Consider the following 27903-nt stretch of genomic DNA (forward strand, 5'->3'; position numbering starts at 1 on the left):
TTAACGCCACTACGGACGGGACGATCACGTGGGACAATCACCACCACACTGCCACTTTAGGACATCCCGAAAGATGGGACGATCACGTGGGACAATCACCACCACACCGCCACTTTATAACGCCTTAAAAGACGGGACAATCACGTGGGACAATCACCACCACATTGCCACTTCAAGACCAAGCCCTATATGCCAAGTCAATCAACCACAATGCCCAAACCAATGATTTATTCGGAGTAACCACATGTTATTCCTATTATCAACGAACATAACTCAATACATACTAACTCAATTCAATGACAGAAACCAGTAAACGGCCGAAGCCTCTCAGAAAACGGAGACACACGTCTCAATAAGTTCACTCGGCCGAAGCCTTCAGAAAACATTTGGCACAAGCCTCAGAAACAGTCAATATAAGCAAGCATACGACATTGCAAGCATAATAATCATAATCCAATGCCAATCAATATAAACATCTTCATCTCAAACGCAGGCAGTGCAATAAAAGCAGGCAAGACTCAAAGACACTCTAAAAACTGAGTTACCCTTACCTTCGTGAGTAGAAGTTGGGCATGGAAGTTGATGACCCGGGATTTAAGGCTATTTTCCTAGTTTATTGGCATGCATTTTAATATATTATTTAAGATATTTTAGTCATTTTAGGTCACTTTAGCCTTATTTCATGAATTTTATTATTTTTGTTTGGTTTTAGTATTTTTCTATGTTTTATATTATTCTCTAGATATTATTAGGATTTATTTACTTTAATTTAGGATTAGATAAGTTTATTTTAAGGTGTTATCTTATTTTTATCTCTTATCTATTTTTATTTGCTTTGTTTTAGGAGAAGATTTGGAGAAAAAAAGGAGAAATCATTAAAAAACGGAAATTTAAAGAATTATGGACGCTGGAATCCTGTGTAGCGCATGTGCACGACGTTACCATGCTCCTGCGTTGTGATTCTGACACGTGTCGGAGGTTGGAAGAGGATGTATGAGATCCAAGGGGCTCCGATACGGTGCGTCGCGGAACAGCGCTTACAATACACCAGACACGCCAGATTTGCCTGATACTCATCCAACGCTCCAGATTCACGAGGGTGCACCGTGTTACAGTGTGCCTGACTACGCCAGATCGTTTTCTGCATCAGATAGGATAAAAAACGCACAGAACACGAAAATCACTATAAATTCCGTTTTGGACCTATTTTTGGGGATCCTTTTTCATCTTTCTTTTCTCCTAAACCAAATAAAAAACCTTTGGGAGACTTGGAGGCAATTTCTTGGTGGAGAGGAAGGCTAGCCCCTTGAGGGCCGGTGTCAGGGCCATGGAGGAGGTGACGGCTTCTCCGGACGTCCATGGCTCCGTTCTATTTTGGGTTTTGTTTTTCTCTTTACCTATTTTTGTGTTGACTCTCTTTTAGTATTTGGGATGACTTAATTTGATTTTCTCTCTTATTCAATATACTTTTATGCAATTATAAGTATGGATTTTCATTATTTGGTGTTTCTCTCTATGATTAATGCTTCAATTGGTTAATTGGTGTTCTAAAGAGTTTATATTAATTCATAAATAGATTGGGAAATTGATATGGGTTAATGTAGGCTTAGTTCATAAAAGGGGAAAAATTCCTATGTCTTAGGTTATTAATTCTCTTTGCGCGTTCATGTATCTTTTGCCAACATGATGATTTTTAGGATTTGCATGACAATTGAAAAGTTGGTGTGAGTTTAGTTAATGAGAGAAACCACTCTTGCATCAGTCATCTTAAGAAAGACATGTCTTAGGTAGGGTTGAGGTTTTTTAGGTGACAATAGGAGACATTAACTCTTAGGTATGATATAATATCATGAGTTGGGTGATGTCGTATTTCATTAATAACAGCTAAAATCCGTTTTTTTTTTTTTGGTTACTAGAGGAAAATCTAAAATCCGTTTTTGGTAAATGAAAGACAATATGTTATCATCCATGGATAATATATACCCCGAAGTGACAATCTGACGTGGCCACGTGTTGGTGGTGTCCACATAACAGCTGGAAAGACAATCATCTTTTGCCCACAAATCTAGATATTGTTGGGTTGGTCTCATTTACTTTTAAGAAACCCACGCTGACTTTCAATTCAATTGTATCTCTAGGAAACTCTTTGAGGCTGCTTGTCATCAGTGTCAGCTTTAAGGGACCGAATTTTTTTCATCAATATTCTATTAATGAGACTACATATATTAATTTGTTCTTTGTGTGAAACCTATTTTTACTTTTAGTTCATCGTAATTCTACATAGAATTACTTCAGAAATATGACATAAATAGCATCGCAGTACCAAGCAAACAGGGAGCATAGTAAACTTAATTCTAGCTGGAAGCCATGTTACAAGGCATTATATGAAAGAATCTGTAAACCCCCCAAAACTGAAGACACATCAGAACAAAGTTGTGGCATTCACAAAGCTGTTTAGCTAGCACTGTGTGTGTATATATTTAAGTAAAGTTTTTCGTCAGAAAAAGAGCCTATTTGAACCTTCACTTTTCAATTCGTTCAACCTTGAGGAAGTAAGCAGCTACTGCAAGTAGGATGATAAATAAGGCAATCCACAAGCTCACCCCTCCTAAAAACAAGAAAATAGCAAACAGAACTATGAGTCATGTTAAACAAATCAATATAAATAATGATAGGCTAAAAAACTACATCGAAATTTATGAGTTCTGCAAAACGATAGACATATCAATTGAGAACATATGCTGTTGCCATGTCAACAAATCATGAAATATGCACATACCACTTGTCTTCTTCCCTTCAATTATTGTTACCCTAGCACTTGAATCCATGGATACAGAAGCCAAAGCCCTAAATCAGAAGCCATAAGCATGATTATTTTAAACAGGGCATAAGACAGTTAATTTCTACAATCAGGAAAAAAATGTATACATATTGACTTCAACCTTGAATCAGGGGAGAATGCCAAAGCAGTTACCATGCCAAGGTGAGCCTTCTTTATCGTTGTCTGAATCTGCATATTTGTTGAACTTACAATTACAATGTCTCCTGAAGGTGTTCCACTGCATGTCAAACCACCAAAAATGAAAAAATAAGTTCCTGTTAAAGTGCAACCTTGATAACTGGAGGTAAACCATAAAAATTAAGTCACCACTTGCTTCCAGGTAGCTTAATAAAAAGATTAGGGTGCCATTGTAAGCACTAGAAAAATAAAGATTAAAATATGCACCATGCAAGAAACTTTCCATCAGCTGAGATATTGAAAGCACAGATTGCATCACGAATAATAAACTTTGAGCTCTTCCTTTCGTAATTGTCGAGACTCCAGGTCAGGATGCTTCCACCTTTCTCTGTGAAAAACAAGATACTTGTGTCAGTTGATAAAGATATAAAGAGCCTATTTTTCTGCAAACTATTTACCTGTATTGGCAGCAATATATAGCACCCAAGTGCTCTCATTTATTTGAGAGAATCTGCATCCGCTAAAGAGTTCACGCTGTATGAAATTCACCAAAGTTTGATTAGTATGTACGAATATATAATTAGTGACCAAGCAATCACCAAGTCGGCTAACATGGGAACAATATTGAGGCATCAAATGTTCAGCCAATGCAGTCTAAAATTTTCCCATATAGATATAGATGTTAAATGTTAGATTTTATTTGATAATGCATATTGTTTACATCTACAAAATTACCGAATTAATATCTACTTTAGATACATATATGATATTTCACAATACTTCAACATGATGGGAGAGTAATCAGGATAAATTAAACTTTGATACATGTTGGTGGAAAAAGTATCTAAGAATTGTCATTATCTGGCTTTGATACTAGCTCCTTGAATATATGTTGTTGACTTCAAATAATTTGATACTAGCCCCACCTATTGGTTCTCCACTTTACTCATCCCATTAGTAGCTTCTTCAGTAGGAAAAACAAGTCAGCTTGCTTTACAGTCCGCTCAGTCTATTATCACAAAACCAGCAAATTTTGAGAACCAGAGTAGGCCAGCTAATTTGATCAGGTGAACTGGGAAGTAAAAACCCACCGATATATATATATATATATACAAATCTGACCACTTTTAACAAGACATTACTGAGAATCACTCAGGTCAGGTCAGCTTCCGTACAAACCGGTTGGCTGTCAGAGCTGATATGACAACTGGTTCAGTATGTTGAACAATTAGAGTTGAGAAAAACAAACTCTAACAGAAAATTAAACTTCATATATTCTATTCGAACTATGATTCATTCACACTTGTATAATTTCCCACTTCATGTCCACCTTCACTTTATATCTATCTCTCTCCTCTCTTTCAATCATATCACCCAACTCATTTCTTACTTTTTCCCTCTTATCTTTCTATCTCTCTTCCCTCCACTCCATTTCACTTAAATAGAGTGTGAATGAAACTTTTTCCATTCTATTCAATGAGTAACACTGCACAGAATGGTCTATATATAGACAAACAGAACCAGTTAGAGGAAGAGTCTTAGAGAAGACTCATGCTGATGTAAGCAGTAACTAATAAACAACTAACTATACTCGTATACGAACCAAACCCCACATCTTCTTAAAGGCGAGACACGTGTTAAAAAATTGCCTTAAAGTGGCAGCAGTATGTGGACCACTAAGTCAGCATGCTTTACATTAAATAAAATGTTTTCAAACAAATTTATTATAAATAAATAAAAATATATATAATCGAGAGTGCATACCAAATAAATCTATATATAAACTGTACTGGTTAACTATTTTATTTAGTTCAATATTTTTCATTTTATTGTCATACAGCAAGTCAGTGTTGAGACAATTCATGACATAACCAAATTACCTTGAAGGAAGAGAAATTTCAAACAATGTACACAGAACTATCATGCCAGTTCAAAGTTTAAATTCAGGTTTTAATCAATAGCTTACATTTTTAGTTGATAGAGAACCTAAAGCTATTCCTGAAGAGAGATCCCAAACCCTGCATGGGCCACCAGAACCCAAAGATACAATCCATTTACCATTGGAGCTGCAAGAAAAACAAAACAAGACGATGAGGCACAATCAACCAAAAATAACGGGATTTACATAGAAACTGTCCTTTCTCAACTTTTACTTCTTTTCAAATATAAAGTCAAAGCGTAAAGTCTTTGTGAAATGCTTATGCTGCTATGCATGTTAAAACCTGAAATGCAAGTCCTTGACAGAAGAAGAATGAGCAGTAGAATGTTCGAGAATAACTTTCATGCTAGGCCACTTGAAAACCCTTAGACTGCCATCCTGTACTGCACCAAAATTACAATATCATATGGCTTGCCACTACATCAAAAATGTAATTCTCCACAATATAATGCTATTTTGTGAAAATAAAGAAAACATTGTAATCCTATAGTGAAAAAAAACTAAGGAATCGTACATCCTGTCCCATAAAACACAAATCCCTCACCAGTGAAAACAAAAACCAAGACCATACATCACATCACACAATTAAAGTTGAAGCAAAACAGAGCAGCTCAGGTTTATGTTCATAGATAAAAGGAAATAATATTCCTATTATGGACAAACAAATTATCACATTTGTGACCAAGGAACTCATTCTACTCAGTACCATACTACCATTATCATATATTACATTCTTTTGTATATACAACACCAGTTAAATTTTTAGAAATTAGGGTAACACTCAAAGATTTCTCCTCCTATTAAGTGCATGAGCTCAATCAAACAAGTGATACCATCTAAATCTAATCACATCAAATTTCTCATATAAAGATGATTCCACATTGGCATCGGTTTTTATGAAGGACAGAAACAAGAGCATGTATCTTAATCGCATTTTCTATTCCTTAATTGAACACGGAGTACAGGGATAATTAACAAAAGGAGATATTTTCCTTAAATCAACTTTTTCCTTTTATGACACATAAAATTATCATTAGTGTTATGAACAGTTTTCTATTTTTCATTTCTACAAGTGTAGAGGATGCTTATACCTCCCCACCAGTAGCTAGCGCAGTACCATCATTGTTGAATGCCAATGCTAATTGCTGTCCAACATCCTCCAACTCGGTAAACACTTTCTCTGACAACTTGAGACCCAACTTATGAATTTCAGAATTCTTGTTTTGATCCCAGTCAAACCATCTGTATGAACAAGGCATAATATTGATCATTTGATCGATACTCCATAGTTAAATGCAACAGTGCAAAAGAAAATAAAATTTTGTTTTTGGTCTCAAATATCAACAAAGCAATAAAGCATATGTAGATTACGGGCTGACACAATAAACCTCCCTCTTTCTCATTTTATCCCCTCTTTTACTGCAGTAAATCCATATTTTCATTTAGTTAGTGGCAGCTTTAGCTTACAAGTTCTGGGATTTACAACAACATAGACAAATCATCCAGCTACTACTCCTCTAAAATCAATTGACAAGGTTAGAAAGTTAGAAAACAACTATTTCCAGACACAACATGTTCATATTGTTTTTCTCTATTTTGCACTAAAGCAAAATTTTACAAAAATGAAATGACCCTTTTATAGTTAACAGTGTTATCAAATCGCGGCTATAGCGGCGCCGCTATAGCGTAGCGGATTTTTGGCTAATCGTGACGCCGCTATTGCCCGCTATTCGCCGCCAAATAGCGGCCGAAATAGCGGATTTTTGGCTCACCGCGATGGTCCGCGATCGCGATTTGATAACACTGATAGTTAAACACTAGAATGTCTTAAAACTACTTATGGGGGATTTGTTTCTCAATAGGTTGACTGGGGGAAATGTTATTCCCAAGTAAATTGTATAAATGTGTTTGGTAGGTATTTTATATTGCCATGAATATTTTGAAGTTTTAATTCAATTTTAATATATATATATATATATATATGTCTTAGAATATGGTTGAAGTGAGAAGTTACAAATATAACTTCCATTCTCATGAGAATATAAGACTCCCACCCTTTACCATGGGAATAGAAACAGACAAAATGTGTGTAATCAACTTTCAGGGGAATAACTTATGCATGGGACCATGGGTATATTTTTACATAACTTGTACCAAATGCAGGAATACAACATCCCATGTGAACTTCCCCAGGAGTATTTTAAGATACCTCCAAACAAACACACCCTTATAGTTAAGACCTAGCCGTTCTTTCCATTAAATTAGACTAGACCGGTGATAACTCCTGTCTAGAATATGATGTATCAACATGCTGATTTTGTCCATTGAACCTCCTACTGATGCCAGAAATAACAAAATCTAATTATCCAAGATCATCTCACATCACATGCTATGGTTGGAATAGCTAAAATTCCATATAGTCAATTTGGTTTTACAGGATAAAATAAAGAGTTTGTTAGAAAGAAAAATCAAGAAATTCAGTTGTAGAAGAACTATCCATTGAATCACTTCAATCCATATGCAGGTAACATAACTATTGAACGATATCCCTAAATTAAAGTGAGCCAGCTTCAAGTGTCAACATAAAAGACTAAATTTTAGATAAATAATCAAACCATATAGAGCTCATGCTGTTTGTCAACATATTGGACAGTTGTCAAAATTTCTCGAATTTTATTTAAAGCATACAAAGCTGAGAGCTTCGAAATCGTGATTTTATTTTCCTACCTTTATCTGCATTTCCAACCACTTGGTTGAGCAGATGGAAAATAGATGAACCATGAACATGATAAAGCCTAGATATAAAGATCCTTTCAAGTTCCAACTGCTCAGCCAAGCATGGCCTACATGTATTCTCAAACTAGTCTGCTCTCATAGTCTCATTCATTCAAAATATTTGACATGAAACTTTAACAATATGGAATTCTCGCTAACGAAAATAAACTAGTTCTAAGAAGCAAAAAAGAGATGTAAAGCAAAAGACCTGCAACACTTTGGCATTTCCATTGCACAAATAAGGCCATCTCCTTTCGGGTGAAGCGCCATTCTGTAAGGCAACTGAGAATCAGTTTCTAGCTTATACACCTGAAATGTTTATAAGGTTATTCAACATGTGAGCTGCATCATAATGTAAACATCCTCATACAATCACGGACGAACAACAAAAATTAAATTACAAAAACAAACGCTGCCGAAACCAAAATTTACACCTTAGCATTATGCAATTCAAACAAATATACTTCCACAGTAAAACACATGAAATCAACCACGAAAGCAACAAGCACAGATTCCTCACAATCTAACACATAGAAGCATTCATCCGCATAGCATCACACAACAAAAATCTCAATCAAAATCAGATACTGCTAAGCTAAGCTACTGTGAGACTGAGCTACTGTACTATCTCTAACAGATCCGATCGTATATTTTCGAATGATGAAATTTTCAGCATGACATGAAATCCACATGAATTTCTGAATCGAGGTAGAAGAATACGAAGGAGCAAGTGATGTACCGGTTGATCAGAGAGAGAATTGGATGCGAAATCGAAGTGAGCAAGCAACACAGCATTGGGGATGCCGCTGCTGCCTTCTCCACCGCCACCAGCGAGCACGATGTAGTTCCCGGCGGCGGGAGTTTCCGGCTCCGAATCGTGATCGGTGTCGGTGGAATCAGTTTTGCGGGGTTTGAGAATGTGTTGGGGAGGCCAAGCAACAGAGTAGAAAGGGACACCGTATTTCTTCAAGTGTGGAGGGTCTAGGATGGGTTTCTTCCCCATTCTCTCTCCGTATGGGGATTAGCGATTGGGCGGCGAGTGGCGGTTGTTTGCGGTGGCCGTGGAGGAGAGTTGGAGTCTGGTGGAGGTGCTGTCTGGCTTGGTGTTGGTTAGGGTGCGTTTGGACTAGTGGAAATGGAACATAATAGAAACGGAATGAAAATAATAAACAAATATTTTGGCTATGTTTGGCATGTCATTTCAGCTAGCTTATAGCTTATTTGACTAGCTTAAAGCTTATTTGACTAGCTTAAAAGCTCTATAAAAATTAAAAATGTTTGGTGAAGGAGTTTATTTCAGTAGCTTAAAGCTTAAAGCTTATAGCTTATTAAATATATTCTCATTTTTATCCTTACTATTTTATCAAAATTTCACCTTTAGCCTTATATGTTTTCTACTAAACCTATTTACCTATTCATTTTCCGATGTACCAAAAAATAAACTTATTTATTTATCAGTTATCACACTTGTCTCATATGTACATCATTCCCGCACGGAAATAATTACTACTTCAGAATAAAATAAATAATTTTATATTACAAATTACAAATTATTTGTTTTATTCTATTTAATTTAATAAAAATATAGAAAAGTAAATAAGTAAAAATTAATATTATATTTTTAAGATGATAAATAATTTGAGTGAAATTAAAAAATTTATAATAATTTTAATATTAATATCATATATGTATTAATGTGAAAATAAAGTAATGTTAAATATAAAAAAAATTATATAAGTATGTCCTTTTATGTTATTTTACAATTTCAGCTTGTTCAACAACTAGTTTTACTAAACACTTTTGTTCAAATTACGTAACTTTTCAGCTATCAGCTTTCAGCTAGCTTATCAGCTTTCAGCTTTCAGCTAGCTTATCAACTAAACGTGCCAAACATAGCTTTTATATATTAGGATTTTTTTTTCACGAGGAATGAGGTTGATTAATGATTTTTTTATATTGACAAAAGTATTTTTTTACAGGCAATCCACGTATATATCATTGATTAGAAAATGAGAGTAAAGATTAGTCTTTCTAACAAGATAGAACCCAGACCAATTGGACCTTCCTCAATTTATACATTATTAAAAAAAAGAAAAGCAGACAGCTATATTACATTGGTGCTTGACATGAACAAGTGAGTGTGTGCCTAAATCATAAATGAGCAACTTGCAATCTTGGTGTGGAGATAAGATGGAGATGGACAATTAGAGTTAGGGGTGTAAGCGGGTACAGTCCGATCCACGAATCTAATTAAATTGATCCAAACTAAATACATTATGGTGGGTTGAATTGAATCATCGGTTCGGTTAATATACATTACATGGACATTGACAATTGGAGTGCCACACCTTGGTTACTATGCATTACATGGATATTTTATAATAATTAGGGTTTGAAAATATATTCTCACAGGCACAGCCCACACAGGCTATATTTTGAGACATAATTTATTTCCGGGTAAATTGTATTATTTGATTTGGTAGATAGATGCATTCCCAATAATATTTTCATATTTTATCTGATAACAAATAAAACAAATTAAAAAATTAAAAGCATATGATAAAATATTGTAAAAATTGGAAGTTATCTTCAAAAATAATTTCTATTTCCATGCGAATAAAAAATTGTCATCATTTTCCTTGGGAATAGAAACATGACAAAATATGTGATTCAACTTTCTTGCGTATCCGACATACGTACCCGAGAATGCAAGACTGCTTCAAGTTCTGGGTTCAACTATCATCTTCTCGTATGTCAAAGGTTTAAATCCTCCTATATCAGTAAAATTTCAGTTGGTGGGCAATCCTCCCTAACATGCCACCATCACTTTAACCAGTAGTTTGGTGGTGTTTTCTCTTTGTTCTACCCATTTTTATAACAAGCAAATTCTCAACATCGCATTCCCTGAAATATTTTAAGATCATTTAAACCAAACACTCGCCTTTACGCAATAGCTTAAGTTTTTTTGATAAGTGGTTATTTAACATGGTGTAATAGCCTCTATGACTAAGTGGTCATAGACTTTGATCATTGTCGCCTCTAATTTTTCTCATAAAAAGTTAAATTCAACAAATGTATGTGAACTTATGCATTATCCACGCTTAAGATCAAATGACTATTGGGTGAGGCTTATCCAAAACAAAATTAATCTTGCGTGAGAGGGTGTGCCGTAACACACAGCTTCAGCTCAAGATGAGGAAAACAGAAGAAAAGCGTATTCAACTAAATCTTAGCATACTCTCCTTTTTTTTTTTGGTCAATGCATACTCTCCTTTTAATCAACATTGACGTGCACATAGATTAGTTGCCTTGTGTTTCCCAATGTCAGATGCAGTTGAACTGCTCACTGCGCAAGGCATTATCGTAAAAAAGAATGCAAATAAAATATTAATTTTCCAATTTCAAATAGGTCAAAAAAAAAGATACAATTGTTATTTTGAAAATTAATTATTATGGTGCTTTACACTTTTTTACTTTCATTGGAAAACTATATATATTTTTTTAGTCTTAATAGTATTGTATACATTTATTTATGATACATTACAAAATCATTTAAATTTTAATAGTTGATTTTTGAATACCTTTCTTCAACATTTAAATGAACCAAATCCTCAAATTAACACGCGACAATAAGAGGCTATTTGTGGTATTTGATTAATGTGATGTTATCTCTCTTTCAATGAAACAGACGTAGGAGCAAAGGAGGCGCTGCATTTTAGTTTTCTTTTTGTCCCAAATTCATAGTCAGGTGAGGAGGTGCTTCGCAATAGAGGCCAACAAGGAGTTTTGGAGCTGCGAGGTTACAAAAGAGGTAGTTGAAGAAGCATGGCCTTTAGTGTAGTGGTGAGGTTGGGTGGAGAGATATGGTCTTACCATTTAGGAGGACGACAACGTGACGGCTGAAGGGGTCGTAATCGTGATGGTCGAGGCTGGTGAACAAAAAATGTCTAAGTCGAACGAGGTTGTGATGGTGGAGGCGAGGTTGAAGAAATAGACAATTCAGTAAATTTGAGTTATTTAGGTCGTCCATCGTGATCTCAAATTTTACAATACTATCAAGTTTACATATTGGTCATACATTTATTTTAGCAAGTTCATCTTAGATGCAGTTAAATTTTTTACTTTTAATTTTTAACATCCTTGATACGAAGTTACAAACTTACAATTGTATTTCAATAAATTGAAAGGATTTACACGGTTTGTATCATTTCACAATGATCTTCAATGACAGTTATCACATTAGAAAATGCTTTAATTAGCATGAACTGAGGTGATATGGCACCAAGGAATTGAACGTTAATTCTTTTTTTTAAACACTCATCAAAATTAAATTCATATAAAAACGTAAAAACCTCCATCATATTGAAAAATGAAAAACCAATTTGACTCAATGCATAGAAATTAATCTCATATATAAAACAAAAACTATATCATATCATTATTATTGATAATAAAAGAATAAAATAAAAAGAAACAAAAACAACGCAAAAACCTTTGAGTTTTCGAGAGAAAGAAACCAAATTCATTCATCGTTTGCGGTTGGTTGCTTTGTTCCTCCTCTCTCAGCAGCAACAGCAGCAGGTAACTCAATCCTTATCTTCCCTCTCTTCCCATCTCCATGTCTATCTCCATTTGTCTTTCTCTGTTTTTTCTCTCTTTAGAAGATTCTCACTTCAACTCTGCATCTTCCCATGTTTGAATTCCAATAAATTTTCAAAATTCCAAACCGCCTCTTTATCTTTTCTATTAATCAATGCTTTTTCATGTGATTTTCTATTCCTTTTCTGTGTCGAAGAAATCAAATCAATGTTATTATTTGATCGGTTAATTTATGATGAAATGAGTTAGGGGATCTCTGCAATTTACTTCCTTGGTCTTGTGTTTTATGGCAATTGGTGAATCGGATCAGTGTGTTGTTGTAGCGGTTACTTGTAAATGCCGCTACTTTCTCACTTGGTAGCAATAATTTTAACACCCCATTTAAGTTGAGCTTGAAAATGGAACGTGGGGTTTGAAGTTGAAGAATCATGTGAGTTATAATAGTATTAATGTGTGATTTGATTTGATATGTTTTTATTGTTTGCCAAGGTTTTAATTTTAATGTTTTGGTAGCCTTTCCTTGAGTTGAATGAGGTTCTAATATATTGGTGTTTTCTTTGTTATTTGTTTGTGTGAGAAAAGATGGTAAGGGGAGGGAAGGTTACTGGCAAACGCAGTTCTAGAAAAAAGGTTCGGTCCGACAAGGGTAGTTCTGATGATTCGGACGAGGAATATGTGGTTTCCGATGGAAATAGGAATTCATCTGATGAGGATTATTGCTCCTCGTTAGATGGATGTGCATCAGAGGATAGTTTTGATGGTTTTATAGTGGATGAGGAGGAGGAGGAGTTTCGAAGAGTCAGGAATTCCAGTAGATCCAAGGCGAAAATTGGGATATGCAGCTGGCGGAAAAATGCAAGTAGAAGCTCGCGAAAGAGGGGAAGGATTGCATATGCAGATCAAGAGGAGGAGGAGGAAGAAGAAGAAGAAAAGGAATTTCGAAGTGTGAGGAATGCTAATAAATCAAAAAGTGCCATTTGCGGTTGGCGGAGAAATGCGAGCAAAAACTCGAGAAAGAGGCGAAGGATTGTACATGCAGAACAAGAAGGCGAGGAAGAAGAGAGTTTGGAGGACAAGGAGGAGGAAGAGGAGGAGGAGGAGGAGGAAGAAGAGGAATTTCAAGGAGCTAGGGCTATCAATAGATCGAAGGTCCAAAATGGTGTTTGTGATAAGCAAAAAAACGCACATGCAGAACAATTAGAAGAAGAAGATGAGGGGGAGGAGGACGAGGAGGAGAAGAAAGCGGAGGAACAGGAAGAGGAGGTGGAGGAGAGACATCTAGATGAGGAAGAAAAAGAAGAGGAAAAAGAGGAGGGAGATAGAGATGAAGAGGATGAGGATTTTGAATATGATGATGAGGATGTGGACGAGGATGAGGATGAGGATGATGAGTTTTCACCAGAGGAAGAAGATTTTACAGACGAGGAAGAAGAAATGAAAATGGGCAAGAAGGTTCTGCCAAAAAGGGCCTCTCTAAGGAATAATATGGGGTTAAGGAGGAAAGTAAAATGTGCCAGTGAAGATGATTTTATAGATAATGACCCCACCATCACGACAACATGCAGAAAGAAGCGGAGCCGCCGAAAGAGGAGAAGACTGCTTCTTTCAGATTCAGATTGTGCGCCTTCGGAAGCTTCTGATTTTGAGTTTACCATCTCTGAAGAAGAAAGAGAACGGGTGAGAGAAGCCAAGAAGTTGTGTGGAAGGGTGAGAAATAACTTGAGGAGTTCATCACTTCTAATAAACAATGAAGAGGCAGTAGTCCATGAAGATCAACCTCAACAAAAGAAGCCTCCAGGTTTGAAGGGTAAGGAAAAGATAGAAGAACCTCAAGTGAGAAAGGGTAAAGAAAAGATGGAGGATTTGAAAAGTGAGGTGGTAAAGCAGGTTTGTGGGATTTGTCTGTCCGAGGAAGATAGAAGAAGGGTAAGGGGAGTTCTTAATTGTTGCACTCACTACTTTTGCTTTGCTTGCATTATGGAGTGGGGAAAAGTGGAATCTCGCTGCCCTGTGTGTAAACAGCGATTCAAAACAATCAGTAAGCCTGCACGATCATCAAAAGGGGTTGAATTAAGAGAAATGGTTATACAAGTCCCTGAACGTGATCAGGTATATAATTTCCTCCGTATATCTTTTGTACTTCCTTCTATTGATTCATTTACCCCAACGAATACATTTCGATTTCATGTGCAGGTTTATCAGCCCTCTGAGGAAGAACTTAGGAGCTATATTGATCCATACGATTCTGTTATTTGTTCAGAGTGTCTTCAAGGTGGAGACGATGGCCTCATGTTACTATGTGATGTCTGTGATTCCCCTGCGCATACATATTGTGTTGGCTTAGGGCGGGAAGTTCCTGAAGGTAATTGGTATTGTGATGGTTGTAGACCAGTTGCTCTAGGAACTTCAAGCTCCCAAGCTCAAGAGGCTGATCCTATTGCGACAATCCAGAGCCTGCATGTTAGACCATCCCCTGTACATGTACGAGAGAGTATAGATCTCAACTTGATTTCTTCACCCCGTGCGCCTCCTTCATCCTCAAGATTTGCTGGCAGAAGTGTCGAAGGCGTTTCTCCAGTATCTGGAGGGGCACCGACTTTATCAGAGAGACGGTGGATACACCGACAAATTCAACAGATTATTTCAATGGATAGGATGACTTCTACAACTGGAAGAACCAATGGTATATCAGCTATCAGTTCAACTAGTGACTTATATAGCTCTCAAATTGATCAAAGTAGGGAAACATCCTCTCAATTTGCAAGGACTGAGGATGTGGGGACATCATATCACACATTTTTTGCAGAGAGATTACGTAACAATATTTCTCCATTAATGCAGAATGAGGCATTATGGCCCAGACTTTTGGGGACACCCCCAGTACCCAATTATGAACAAGCTCTTCAGTTCAACAGATCAAACATTGTCCCTGATGGTAGCTCATTCCCTGCTGTCAAAGAAGAGAGTAACTTTCACCTTGTACACGAGCAGTTGGAATCAATGGTTACAAGCCACCTGAAGAGCTTGTCTCAAAATATTGATTTAGGTAATATTTCTTCTATCAGTTACATATATTCAATCAAGCATAGAATTTCCATCATGATTTCTAGTATCAGGGAAGGGAAATTGCATCATGTTTCCCTTGAAGTGCTTTTTTGCATATTTACTTTGTTCTCTTGAAAATGCCTTTCATTTGATTCATTCAGGCCAAAGTACTTTCATGGACATTGCAAAGAGTTGTATGCACACCATACTAGCAGCATGTGGTCTTGAGCACATGAAGAGTGAGGTTTGCACTGTGCCTCCGCCATCTGTGTGTCCGCACATTGAAATGATGGCTGGTGGACAATCAAGTCTGATTAAAGGTTGTTGTTCATCTTGCTTTGATTCTTTTGTAGGAGAAGTGGTGAAGAGGATTTTGGATACAAGAGTTTCGTCACAGTGGTTAAGACTAGGTCTCTAGGCACAAAATTATTGCAATGTGTCCAGTGGCACATACCTTTTTTTGTTAGGATTCAAAAAGACGAGAAAAATATTTCATTTACTTGTTCATACACACATCAATATGATTCACCAACTTTGAACAAAAAGGTGCCAATGTGTTTTACTTCAAAGTTTCATGTGTTTAATTGGGCGATCATACAGAAGCTGATCAAGAATAAGGGCCTGTTTGGTTTGGGTGTTTTCTGTTTTCATTTTCACTCAAAACAAAAAATAGAGGTGAAAACTTGTTTGGTTAAATTTTAGAAAACATTTTCAATGAAAATATTTTCAAAAATAGGTTGAAAACTGAAAATAAAAAAAAGTTGTTTTCTATGTTTTCTGTGAAATCAGTGGAAAGCTTTTGAAAATGAAAACAAGGTAAACACGGTGGCAACTTAGTAAATAAGTGAACTTTGCTTTATAATTTTAGTTAAGTACTATCATGGCCCAGGTTCGACTTCCGCGCCCAGCAAAAGAGGTCTTTGTCATGTTATTAATATATAGGAAACAAATCTTTTTTATTTACGTTAACTCATTAAGGAACAATTGTTTTTTTTAACGTATGAACAATTTTTTTTTTAACTCCGTATGAACAGTTGTTTACATGTAAACAAATTGCATCCTTTCATTTCATTTTATATTAAAATACTTTTATTTATACTATTTTTTTTCAAAGTTATTATTGGTCATGTCATATTATCCTTGTTTAAAGACAAAACACTTTTTTTCATTCATGTGTTTATAATTCTTTTGTTTATTCAACAAAAAAAAATTAATTATTTTGTTTTGTACGCACTACGTTATTTTTTTATTCTCATTCAATTCTTAATTTTAATTTTTAAATAAATACATTATATAATTCATCTTTATTACCATTACGAACTTATATTATAAATTTTATTCATAAACTATTCATTAATAAATACATAAATATATTTGTCATTATTTAAAAATTATTTTCATAATCTTTGTTGAAAACGGTATAATCAAACACATTTTTTGTTGTTTTCATTTCCAGAAAATGAAAATTTTGAAATTAAACCAAACACATTTTCTTGATTTCAAAAAAATAAAAACGAAAACAATTTTCAGAAAACGAAATTAGAAAATAAAAATGGAAAATGTTTTCTCAAACCAAACAAGCCCTAAGTTTCTATCTTCCTACTTAATGAAAGGTGGAAATGTGAAAGTTTTGGAATGAAAATCAATTTTTTCTTTTGTTACGGTGAATATCATTTAGATCAAGGTAGAAGGATGAAAAATAAATATTTTTAAATTTGTTGATCTTATTTTTTGTTATTTAACTAAGTAAACGAATGTGTGCTTGTTTTACAAATCAGTTCAGTGAAGAATAAAACAATATACAATTCTCTTGTAATATATTTACAATCACTTTTGAAGGGATATAAAATTATTTATTAATACAATTTTTCCCCTTACTTTCCAACCAAACAAGAGAAGAAATTTTTAACATTTCCTATTCTTTTTCTCAATCCAAATAATATATAAGTTAACTTAATTCTATTTTTTTTTCTTTATTTCATTTGCTTTTCCCTCTGTTCTCAATTCTCTTTTTTTCCCCTCTCAATTCAAAAAAAAAAAAAACCAGAGAGAATACATATATAACATGCTTGGATCAACATCTTTTAGTTCATGATGAATTCTGAAAGGCAAAAACTATTCACACAAGTATCTCCCATAATTGGTTGTCTTCAGAATCAATTGTAAAATAATTTTGAAACATGCACTTCGTGTGCAGGATAGAACAAGCCTACATTATCTATTGTTTCTGTCCCTAAATTTTTGTGGTGGTCATAGTTTGAACTTTTAACACGTTTCCATCTTTTTTCAGTTCTATTTATCAAAGAAAGAAAGCGCATTATGTACACATTTACATGCAGCATAAGCGAAGCTGAGGTACCCTGTTACTTCCTATAACTATGAGAAATCACCATATGAGAGAGAAAGAAGAGGGGGGCTCTAAGAAAACTCGGTTGCAATAGGAAAGGAACTTTATCTACTTTTCTTTTAAGCTTTATGATCTGAAATTAAAGGATATATAAAACTCTTGGGCTAAAAACATCATCAGTTCACATGCAGTTTAAATTACATTCATTTTCTACCCGTTATTATTACACTCTGATACAATACATAGACAAACCATAGGTTGCAGGTTTCGCATCTGTGAATTAGCCAGCCACTGAAGCAGCCATCTTGACAAATTTCCTTCATAAGTCGTCATCCAACATGGTGGACAGCAACATACCTTGAACAAACTCACATCTTTTTGCATTCTCCTCCTTATCTTTGTCTGACAAGGTTGGTGTCTCCACATTCCTGAACAGAAATGTTGACTTTGTTAGAAACAAGGAGATAATAGGTTAAAATTGAACTGGTGCAACTTTTGCGTATTATTGTTAAGCAAGGAATAACAGTTTTGCAACAAGACACTAAATTTATTGGTCAAGAAGGTTACAAAAACATACGTGATCACATTATTAAAAGATACATAGTTATAGAAACCAAATAGAATGAAGGGGAGCCTAGACGTGACGCTTAAGTTAGTGACATGTGGCCAAGAGGTTATTAGATTCGACTCTTAAATTCAGCCTCTTGCAAATGCAAGATGAGATTGCCTACAAACTACAATAGTAAACCAACATCAGATCCAGCCCTTCCTTGGACCCTGCCATGGTGGGAGCTAGGAGTTTTCATTTGTCCATTACCAAATCCTAATTTTAGACTGTGCCAATTCTTTTGACCAATCATCAACCCAAAGAAACTCGACGATTGGGTTTAGTTAAGATTGAGTATAAGTGGGATGGGATTGGGTTGACCAGAGGAATAAACTAAGCAAAATCATGAAATGTTTATATACCAATGATTTAAAACGCCATATATCATATACATTATAACTCTTCTCAATGTATGCCTGCATTTTTTCACTTCCTTTAGTTTCAGGAGATTACTAAGAGAATAACCACAATATATCACTATGAATTTACACATAGAATGTGTTTTAGAAGTAAATGGGAAAATATTGAACTTAACTAATTAAAAGAATATACTAAGGTTGAATCTTTAAGTAATAAATAATTTCAAATAACACCCAAAGGTTGACCTATATTCATTCCAAGTATCCCAAACTCATGCCAGGTTACCAAATGCGACCCATGCTGACACTAATATTTCTTGTGCTAGGTGGGCAGGCTCAGATGCAACCTGAATAGTTCAGGATGGGTTGGGTCAATGGAATGGGACAGGTTGTGAACAACTCATATTACTGAATTCCCCTTATAGAGGACAAATAGAATATTTATTGAATAGGCCGGAAGCTATAAAAAGTTCTACCTTGTTCTAAATTTGTTCCCTGTTCTCAAAATTATGTAAAAGAAACAGGGATGATAACTTTTTATTGTTTTCACTGTTTCCCATACAAATATTTGAAAATAATAAGTACAATGAAAATAAAGTGGCCTTTTTTGTAATTAAAATTGAAAACAAATGAAAACTGAACATGAAAACAAAAACCAAACAAGCCATTCGCTTCTCATCATGTGTGTGTGTCTAGTGATTGTGAGAGAGGACATGGAGGAGGAAAATCATTACAGTGAACACAATCTTATCAGAATTTGTAAAATTAGAAATTAAGAATTGTACAAAATAATTTATTAAAACATTTGATACATGTATAAACTAACTATTGTGTTATTGCATGAATAACAGTAAATGGGAAGAGGATAGCATCATCAACTCATTCAGGAATAATTGCATAATATAGAACAGGATTCTGTGAAGAGGGTGTGGCATTCCTTTCAAAGATTAAAAATGAAACAGAAATACCTTTTTGATACAGTCTCATCCAAGCTTTTCTTGGTTGATCTTGTCTCAGTGTGCAAATGAGGCTGAGAACTGGTAGGTTCATTAGCTAAAGGCGATATAAACGACGACAACAGTGGATCAGCTGCAGAATTAGATGAGGACACTATACACGAAGACCCACCAAAAAGGGATTGCAAATTTCCTTCTCGCAGTTCCTTCCTCAATAATGATAGCGTTGAATAAGACCCACCTTTACGTGATTTCCTTTTGCGCTGCATGTATTCCCTAGTTAAGGAATTCAACCAAGTAATAGGGTATTTTTTTTTATTTATAAAAAACTAAAACTTTAGAATAAGGTATACTTTTGGCAACATTATTCATTCTGTAATAAAATTTGTCAAAGAACCCGGCAATTAACCGCAAAGTTTTGTGCTAAGAAGTAAGAACCAACCATACGAGAATTCATAAAACCAAATTTAACAAAAGAAAAAGGATATCTTAAATATATTTCCATGTTGTAGGGTAATGTGCGCTACCATATCAACCCCCACCCTCGATGCACAAACTGGACATACCTGCACAAAGAGATGGTATAATCAGAAAAAATATTGATTCCTCTGATAAAATATATCACTTTTTTCCAGCTTAAACATCAAAATATCATATTCAGTTCACTTATAAGAAGTAGAGGGTGAAAGATATGTAGGAATGAACAAAAGCTTTTAAAGGCTAAGCACAAATTGAACATCTATCAGACAGCAAAACTTGAAAGTTGCTTGGAAAAACTGTTGAAAGGCAAATGAAAGAAGCCATACCCCATTCTTCGCCTCCATTGGATGCTCTTCATCAATGTGGCAGCACAATCCAACGATATCAAAATACTCCGAACAAAAGGGGCATAGAAACTCCTCCCTTACGTCATCGTCCACATCATTTTCATCAAAACCCATGAACATATCTACACTCACACAATCCCATATCAGTAAATACAAGAGGAGACATCAATACTAAATACTCAAACATAAACAAGCACACCAGTAAAGCCATACAATTTAGTCTGGCTAACCAAGACCCATACATCACAAATCCCAATTGTCATTGCTATCACAACTACCATGTTCAGCAGAAAATAAAACACCACACCAGATAGCAGTTTGGATTATGCTTTTTAGAGAAATCATGCCTCTGATTTCACATAACTCCCATTTCAAACACATCAAACAACCGAAAATGAAAAAAAAAATCAAGCATAAAACTACCAAGTGACAGAGAGAAAAATGAAAAATCAATTTTTTCCCATCAAGTCTTAATTTTTATTTAATTTTTCGTAGATGTGAATCAAAGCCATAAAGACCCACTTGCGTGTGAGTTCTAACAGTGCTAGTGTATCTGAAGCTAAGTTTTTTATTACAGCTTTTGAATCAATTTTTAGTTTTTATCAAAGGAACCTTGTTCTTACAACGAATTAAGCAAGAAATTGAAGAAGGGGAAGGAAAAAAAAAGGGGAATTTGATTTGGATTGAATTGAGAGGTGAATGAACCTGATCGAGATTGGAGAGCGGATTGATAGCGCCTGGAGGCAGAAGAGAGACGAGCAGTCCAAGAGGAATCAGCGTCCATGGATTCTGATTTGGCGAATTAGGGTTTTGGTTTGGTGAGGAAGTGAGGAGCGACTGAGAAAGAGAGAGAGAGAGAGAGGAGCAGAGGAAGAAGATGCTGCGATGAGATGATGAGATGAGATGAGGAATTTCACCACCAAAGGTAAATAAAACTAAATTATTGTCTTTTTTTCTTTATTTATATATATTTTTTGCATTTTTCATTTTAGATTTTATTTTTATTTTCCATTTCCATGACTTCACACGTCAACTGTAAGAAACGTCCAAACCACTTCCAGCAAGCAATGAGCTAAAATATGGCACCACTTTACATACAATCATTTAAGAACAATTTTCTTTCCATGTTTGATTTTTCTTTTTATCAAATTTTGATTTTGACATTTTTTATTGGTCTTGAACAACGTATTGCACTGTGAGTAGCCGCGGAACTAATTTATTCCTCTAGCCTCTACGGCCAGTACACTAAGCGGTATGTGATTGACTAATACGTTTTTTTCATTTATAGGAGTTGATATTTAAACTCTCACTCGCTTGCTTAAAGAACGAAATGTTGAACCATTACGTCAATCCACTTAGTTATTTTAACGTTTTTGTTTATAAATTGTGATTGAGTTACTTCATTTATTTTTATCTTTTGACGAGTATTAACCTGTTAGGGAATTGTCGCGGTAGTTCCTCCCAATAGATGTATATTTTGAGTCGAACATGTATCATCATCACCTTTACTATAATCTAGCTTGGAAAAATAGTATCCCTTAGCCAATGATTTTAGATGTCAACAACGCAAGTAACTACCTCCAAAGCCTCATACAATCACACTCGCAAGCAATCTCCTCATACTCAAATCTCAAGCATGAAGTAACCCCTCATCTGTAACAAGTAACTCAGCACAAAGAGGATTGACATCACTAACACTGCACGGAAAGTCTGAAAGCCAACATCCATGATGATCTCGAAGGGTTCCGCTCCCTACAACAGAGCACATAACGCTACCTTCTCCACCTCCTCGTGCACATGCGTAGGTAGCACAATATACAGGTTGAAACACTCCCAAAGAGTATCACTCCACATATATGAAAACCGTAAACCTATGTCCTCTACATGGACAAAAAAGACATGTCACGAAGCCTCCTCATTCCCGATCAATCAATGTACCGGAAAAGAGGACAGAGGATATCCCTCCCCAACCGAAGTCATGCCAACAACAATAACACTTATTAGTGGTATACATTTTTTTGTCTTGATCAATGTATCCACATATTTGATAGTCGTGAGATTAATTTATCCCTCTACAATCGACGCACTAAATAGTAGAAACTAATAAGTAACTCTTAATAGTGGTTTACTTAAAAGTAATTTTTTGATAAATAAGTATTTTTAATTAATATCATGGACATTATAAAATCATGTGATTTGACTCATCTAGCCGAATAAAAAAAATAAAAAAATTGGTTGCACTGTCTTTTTCATAACAAGTTTTAAGTGACAAAACAATAACTTAGCCCTTACCTTAACTTGGTCTCTTGTTAATTTTTTCTTTTATTTTATTCCATCATAATTAAATCAAAATTAAAATTTATTAAACTATCTAGACTGTATGTGTATACCAGCTAAATTAAAAAAAATAATAACGTAAAGTAAAAAACCAAATTAGAAAATAATAAAAAATTGTGCATTTATCATGTTTTTTCTTCTTTCAAACATGCATAAGAATGGTAAATTGGGACTAATTGATTGATCTTGTTAAATAAAAACACATGGTTAACTACACTCAGGTCACGTGAGTGTCCATTTCATCACCAACATGTATCACGTGAGGGACAATCGGGTTCTGATCTGAGTCTGTGTTCCAACCAGAAATCTTCTCGTCTTTCTTCTTCTTCTTCTTGTCTTGTCTTTCTGGTTTAACTGTCACGAAACGACGACGTAGCATTCAATGGCGACTCGGAATCGCACTTTGCTTTTCCGAAAGCACCGAGACGCATTGAAGAGCGTCCGATTCCCCTCCTCCTCTTCGCCGCCCTCCGCCGCCGCCGGCCCCGTCATCGAATTGGTCAGCACCTCGCTTCTCAATCCCAATCGCTCTTACACTCCGCTTAGCACAGAGGATCCCGCTAATTCAAGGTTCGCTTCACAGATCTCACAATCTCATCTTCAATTGCCTTAGATCCATTGGATGAAATTGAGTTAAATTTGTTAGAAGTCCCACATTGGCTAGAGATAGAGCATAGATAGCCTTTATAAGGGCAGTGCAAACCTCAACTATTGTGCTAGCTTTTGTGGTTGAGTATAGGTCTCCCGATTTGTAATTAGATTTTATGTTGTTCATTGGTTTATGGATACAGTAAGGGTGCTATTCCAATTACTGTGGGGTTACCGCCGGCGTGGGTGGATGTATCTGAAGAGATATCAGCAAATGTGCAACGGGCGCGATCGAAAATGGCGGAGTTGGCTAAGGCTCACGCGAAGGCGTTAATGCCGTCGTTTGGAGATGGTAAGGAGGATCAGCATGCGATTGAATCGCTAACTTATGAGATAACTGACTTGATTAAGAGATCGGAGAAGAAGCTGCGGAGACTTTCTGCTGCTGGGCCTTCGGAGGATTCCAATGTCAGGAAAAATGTGCAGGTATTGTCACTACTGAACTGTTGCGTAAGACTCGTGATAGAAGATGGATTGAATGTGTTTTATTATTCAACTTGAATTCTGTGTGTTTTCTTGATGAACCTAGCATGAGAATTTGTGGTGGTATCACTGGTATGGTATGCTGTTTATTTTTTAGGGATAGAGAAAGAAAGTTTGTTAGAGATAAGAGAAAGAAATTTTAATTAGCAGTGGAGGTGGGGTGAATGTTTTCCAAATCAGAAAATGTAAATGGAAGCAAAGATCCAAAAAGATTAAAAACTGCAACAAATAACTTTGAAGTGTGGCTCCAGTTTCTCTACATGTCACAAATAGAAACTCCATTTAAATAAATGTGAGGTGTGAGCAGGCCTTAAATCAATGACCAATCAGAGTACAGACACCCTTAAGGATGTGCAGACAGAATCCTTAGAGACAGTTCCATCCCATAACATATCCAGGTGCATGCAGACACTGTTAAAGATGCATACATTTTGCTTCAACCAATTAATCTTATCTTCACACAATTCTGGCCTCCTTATATTTACCAATCCTTTAAAATACAACATGAGAAACTTCTGAAAAGTGAAATGACTGACCCAATATTCTCCAATCTTGCCAAAGTCTTACATAAAACGCATACACGCAGAAATAGGTATACTGTATCTGATTACTTAGTGCTGCTTAGTAAACTTCACAATATTCTTTAAACAAACCTACCAAAATAAAAATGAATCATATAGTCATTTCCAGTTTGGTTGACGTTCTTCTTACTGTCAAGCACTCAATCATACTATAGGTTTTATAATGAGCATTTTGCAAGGATATGAGCAGGAAAAGGCAAAACGATGAAGTTGATTTCTATGATTTTGATAGAACCCAGCCAAATCTGATATTATTCAATTGGTAAAACCCTAATTCCCATTAGGGAAAAGATACAAGGAAGAGATACCAAACACCCTACCTAAACCCCAGAGAGACCAACGATCTCTAAACCTAATTTCCAAAGTGAATACAAAGATACCCACAATCTCTATAACTCCCTTATTTATATACTCACTCTCTAATTAACTCTGACCCCCAATTAACTATCTATTAACCCCTAATTAGCCACTAACCGTGAGTACCTATCAGATTCCTTTGAAAATGTGATAATGAAAACATTGAAACGTGGTGGCATACTTGTAAATATATCTAACCCATGTTTCTTTCCTTCGAACGAGCCCTGGGTTTGGACTTTGGAGTTTCTTTGGTCATTCTTCCCGTGTCTGCTTATTGATTCTTTCTTCTCTTCCTTCATATTCTTGGCTCTTCCAGTCCTTGAGTTTTTGTGCTTTATGAAATAAGTCTGAATCTCTTGCTTTGAGCATGTTTTGGAGAAGAATACACAGGTCATGGTCATTTATTAATTGCTCCATATTAAAAGAATCTCTTAGTTGAAAGAAAAATCGTTCGAAAACTTATGAGCAGATGTTTTCCTTTTACCCTTGCCTTACTATAATTGATGAATGGTGAAATATTCTCCAAAGTGCCTGGATTTTTGCACCCATATGAGGTTGGAAGATTTCAATGTCCATTCAATTTGTTGTTAATTGTATCTATTTTTGTTGAGATCACACATTGACTTCCAATATGATTAAAGTAGAGTTTATAAATGCTTGAGCAATCCTTGTCTCGTGAGCTAGCTTTTGGGGTTGAGCTAAACCTAACCCAATTTAAGATGGTATCAGAGTCTATAATAGATTCGACATTATGCCACCAACCGTAGTCCAAAAGTCAATCTGGATTCTGGCCCCATGGATTTCCATTACAATATAAAAAAATCAATTCTATAATCTCAACATTACAGATGTCCAATCCTGGGTGTGGGGAGGGGTATATTGAGATACCACATTGACTAGAGATCTTCACTAAGTAGAGCTTTTAAAGGATTGGGCAATCCTCACCTCATGATCTAGTTTATGGGGCCGATTTAAGCCTTGTCCAGGTTTAAGACCTTCCTTTCTTAGCCATGAAGCGGGCTTGGTTTTTTATCCATGAAATTGAATCTATGGTGCTGCCTTGACTTCTATCATTTAATCTTTATGTGTGAACATGGCTTTTATATTGTTTATATTTCATCTTATTCAAAAACTCCCTTTTAGTTGTAGCTTGTTGGACATTTTCTTAATTTGTGTGTGCACTGCATGCAGCGTTCGCTTGCTACTGACCTCCAGAACCTCTCTGTAGAGCTTCGCAAGAAACAATCAACTTATTTGAAGCGCCTCAGGCAGCAAAAAGAGGTGAGGGAAAAGCCTTTTTTCCTTGACTGACAAAGAAATAAAATTCACAATTTTATTTTCCAGTGGTTTGGTTTTCTATGGACGGTTTATTTATAGCAACTATTAAATAAGCCAAAAAAATATATGGTGCAATTTAATTTCTTCTCTGCTCATCAAATTCTACACTCTTGATTCTAATTTAGAATACTGTGTAAAACTGCATCGCTCATGTCTTGTCACTTTCCCCCTCCCTCTTTTATGAAAATGATCTCTTGCTATTTGGTTTCATCAGCTAGTAGTCAACAAGTGATGTAAGTATACCTAGTCTTTTGTTTTATACTGAAGGAAATTGCACTGCTTACCTTGTTCCCCTGCTCTCTATCTCGTCTAACTATTATCTCAAGTCTCATGTTGTACGGGCCACCAAAATAATTAAGGCTTTTCATTTAAGCTTTTAATCACCATTTTATGTTGATGCAGGGTCAAGATGGGGTTGATCTAGAGATCAACTTAAATGGAGGAAAATCTAGATATGAAGATGATGACTTGGATAATATGGTATTCTTCCTTCCTTTTTTTCTCTGCTCACTTCTGTTCTTTTGGGGAACAGGGTGATAGTCTTATTGACGAGTTCTACTATCCATATGGTCTTACCCAGTACGAGATGTAGTTGAGTGCTGATACTTTCAAATTATTGTATTTAGGTATTTAGTGAGCATCAGATGGCCAAACTGAAAAAAAGTGAAGCATTCACAGTAGAAAGAGAAAAAGAGATCCAACAAGTAAGCAAACGCTGCATAATACTGTTACTAATGGCGTGTTTTGACTTAATATTTTGTACCTGCTGGACTTAATTTTTTTTTTCTTTTATAGGTTGTGGAATCTGTGAACGAGCTTGCTCAAATTATGAAAGATTTATCAGTACTAGTCATAGACCAGGTCAGCTGATACTCTCCCTCTAGGAAGTTGACAACTTTCTTAATTCCGCACCCTTTTGAATATTGACATCCTCTATATATAGGGAACCATTGTTGATAGAATAGACTACAACATTCAGAATGTCGCAACCACAGTTGAGGATGGCCTTAAACAGCTTCAGAAGGTCCTACTTCTCTTCCTTATCCGTTATTTTAGTGAGACCGTGCTTCAATTTCCCATCTTGCCTCTCTATCTCATTTTCGTTTTTATCTCTTCCCCCGTGACAATTATTTGGTTTACGCGACATGCAGGCAGAGAGAACTCAGAAAAAGGGGGGCATGGTAATGTGTGCTACGGTGCTTCTTATCATGTGCTTTGTTATGTTGGTTCTCTTGGTCATTAAGGAAATTATTTTGTGATCCATGGTGATATTTGATTCTCATTTTATTATTTGGTCACCTCTCATTCGTGTGACCTTTCTCTTGACACACCATCTGTTGCCTGCTCGGAGGTAGTGACACAATCAGTCTTTAGAGAAGACAAAGGGAGTAGCCAAGCTATCTGCACTGGATGAAGAAACCAAGTTAATTCTCCTTCCTTTTCTTTTGCCACGGAGGATGTAGGGCAGAGTAGGTGTGTTGGAGAGTTATAAGAGTTTTAGTGGTTGGTGTGATACAGTAGGAAAAGATACATAAGGCTAGAAAATGTATAGAGCGGTTGTATGAACCTGTACTTAACATTCTTTGCCTGCAGATCCGGGTGTTGAACCGTGTCTTATGCTTTATTATTTTTTTGGTGACATTTAATATCTTTTCCCTATTGCATTTAAAGGGGATGGAATTTTTTGTATCCATAAAACAATTCATGCAATAAAATGGAGGTTTCTGTGAGGTTCTCATATTTAGA

The 27903-nt window shown here is 35.6% G+C and overlaps 4 protein-coding genes across 5 annotated transcripts; 2 read left to right on the plus strand and 2 right to left on the minus strand.

Annotated features, from left to right (window-relative positions):
• Positions 1-2274: 2274 nt before the first annotated feature.
• LOC130718463 (SEC12-like protein 2) lies at positions 2275-8813 on the minus strand. Of its 2 annotated transcripts, none has more exons than XM_057569057.1 (10): positions 8413-8812; positions 7882-7982; positions 5990-6140; positions 5182-5276; positions 4926-5025; positions 3418-3493; positions 3227-3347; positions 2943-3059; positions 2780-2847; positions 2275-2608 (listed from the first exon to the last, which is right to left on the minus strand). In XM_057569057.1, exons 1-10 carry the CDS (start codon positions 8674-8676, stop codon positions 2523-2525), a joined length of 1179 nt encoding a protein of 392 aa, XP_057425040.1. In that variant the 5' UTR covers positions 8677-8812; the 3' UTR covers positions 2275-2522. The 2 variants fall into 2 exon arrangements, with proteins under 2 accessions (XP_057425040.1, XP_057425041.1); XM_057569058.1 differs by having other exon boundaries at positions 2413-2608; positions 2975-3059; positions 8413-8813.
• A 3340-nt stretch (positions 8814-12153) lies between these two features.
• LOC130718680 (uncharacterized) lies at positions 12154-15862 on the plus strand. Its single transcript, XM_057569303.1, has 4 exons — positions 12154-12254; positions 12855-14381; positions 14466-15318; positions 15479-15862. The coding sequence occupies exons 2-4, from the start codon at positions 12855-12857 to the stop codon at positions 15733-15735; spliced, it is 2637 nt and encodes an 878-aa protein (XP_057425286.1). The 5' UTR covers positions 12154-12254; the 3' UTR covers positions 15736-15862.
• Positions 15863-17789: 1927 nt separating this feature from the next.
• Positions 17790-21345, minus strand: LOC130720202 (protein DEHYDRATION-INDUCED 19 homolog 3-like). Its single transcript, XM_057570821.1, has 5 exons — positions 21119-21345; positions 20393-20535; positions 20073-20152; positions 19599-19853; positions 17790-18092 (listed from the first exon to the last, which is right to left on the minus strand). The coding sequence occupies exons 1-5, from the start codon at positions 21195-21197 to the stop codon at positions 17984-17986; spliced, it is 666 nt and encodes a 221-aa protein (XP_057426804.1). The 5' UTR covers positions 21198-21345; the 3' UTR covers positions 17790-17983.
• Positions 21346-22970: 1625 nt separating this feature from the next.
• Positions 22971-27895, plus strand: LOC130720504 (syntaxin-43-like). Its single transcript, XM_057571152.1, has 8 exons — positions 22971-23320; positions 23542-23824; positions 26011-26100; positions 26560-26637; positions 26784-26861; positions 26953-27018; positions 27101-27181; positions 27309-27895. Exons 1-8 carry the CDS (start codon positions 23133-23135, stop codon positions 27414-27416), a joined length of 972 nt encoding a protein of 323 aa, XP_057427135.1. The 5' UTR covers positions 22971-23132; the 3' UTR covers positions 27417-27895.
• Positions 27896-27903: the final 8 nt, after the last annotated feature.

This window comes from Lotus japonicus, chromosome 5 (assembly GCF_012489685.1).
Source record: "Lotus japonicus ecotype B-129 chromosome 5, LjGifu_v1.2".
Lineage (NCBI taxonomy): Eukaryota > Viridiplantae > Streptophyta > Magnoliopsida > Fabales > Fabaceae > Lotus > Lotus japonicus.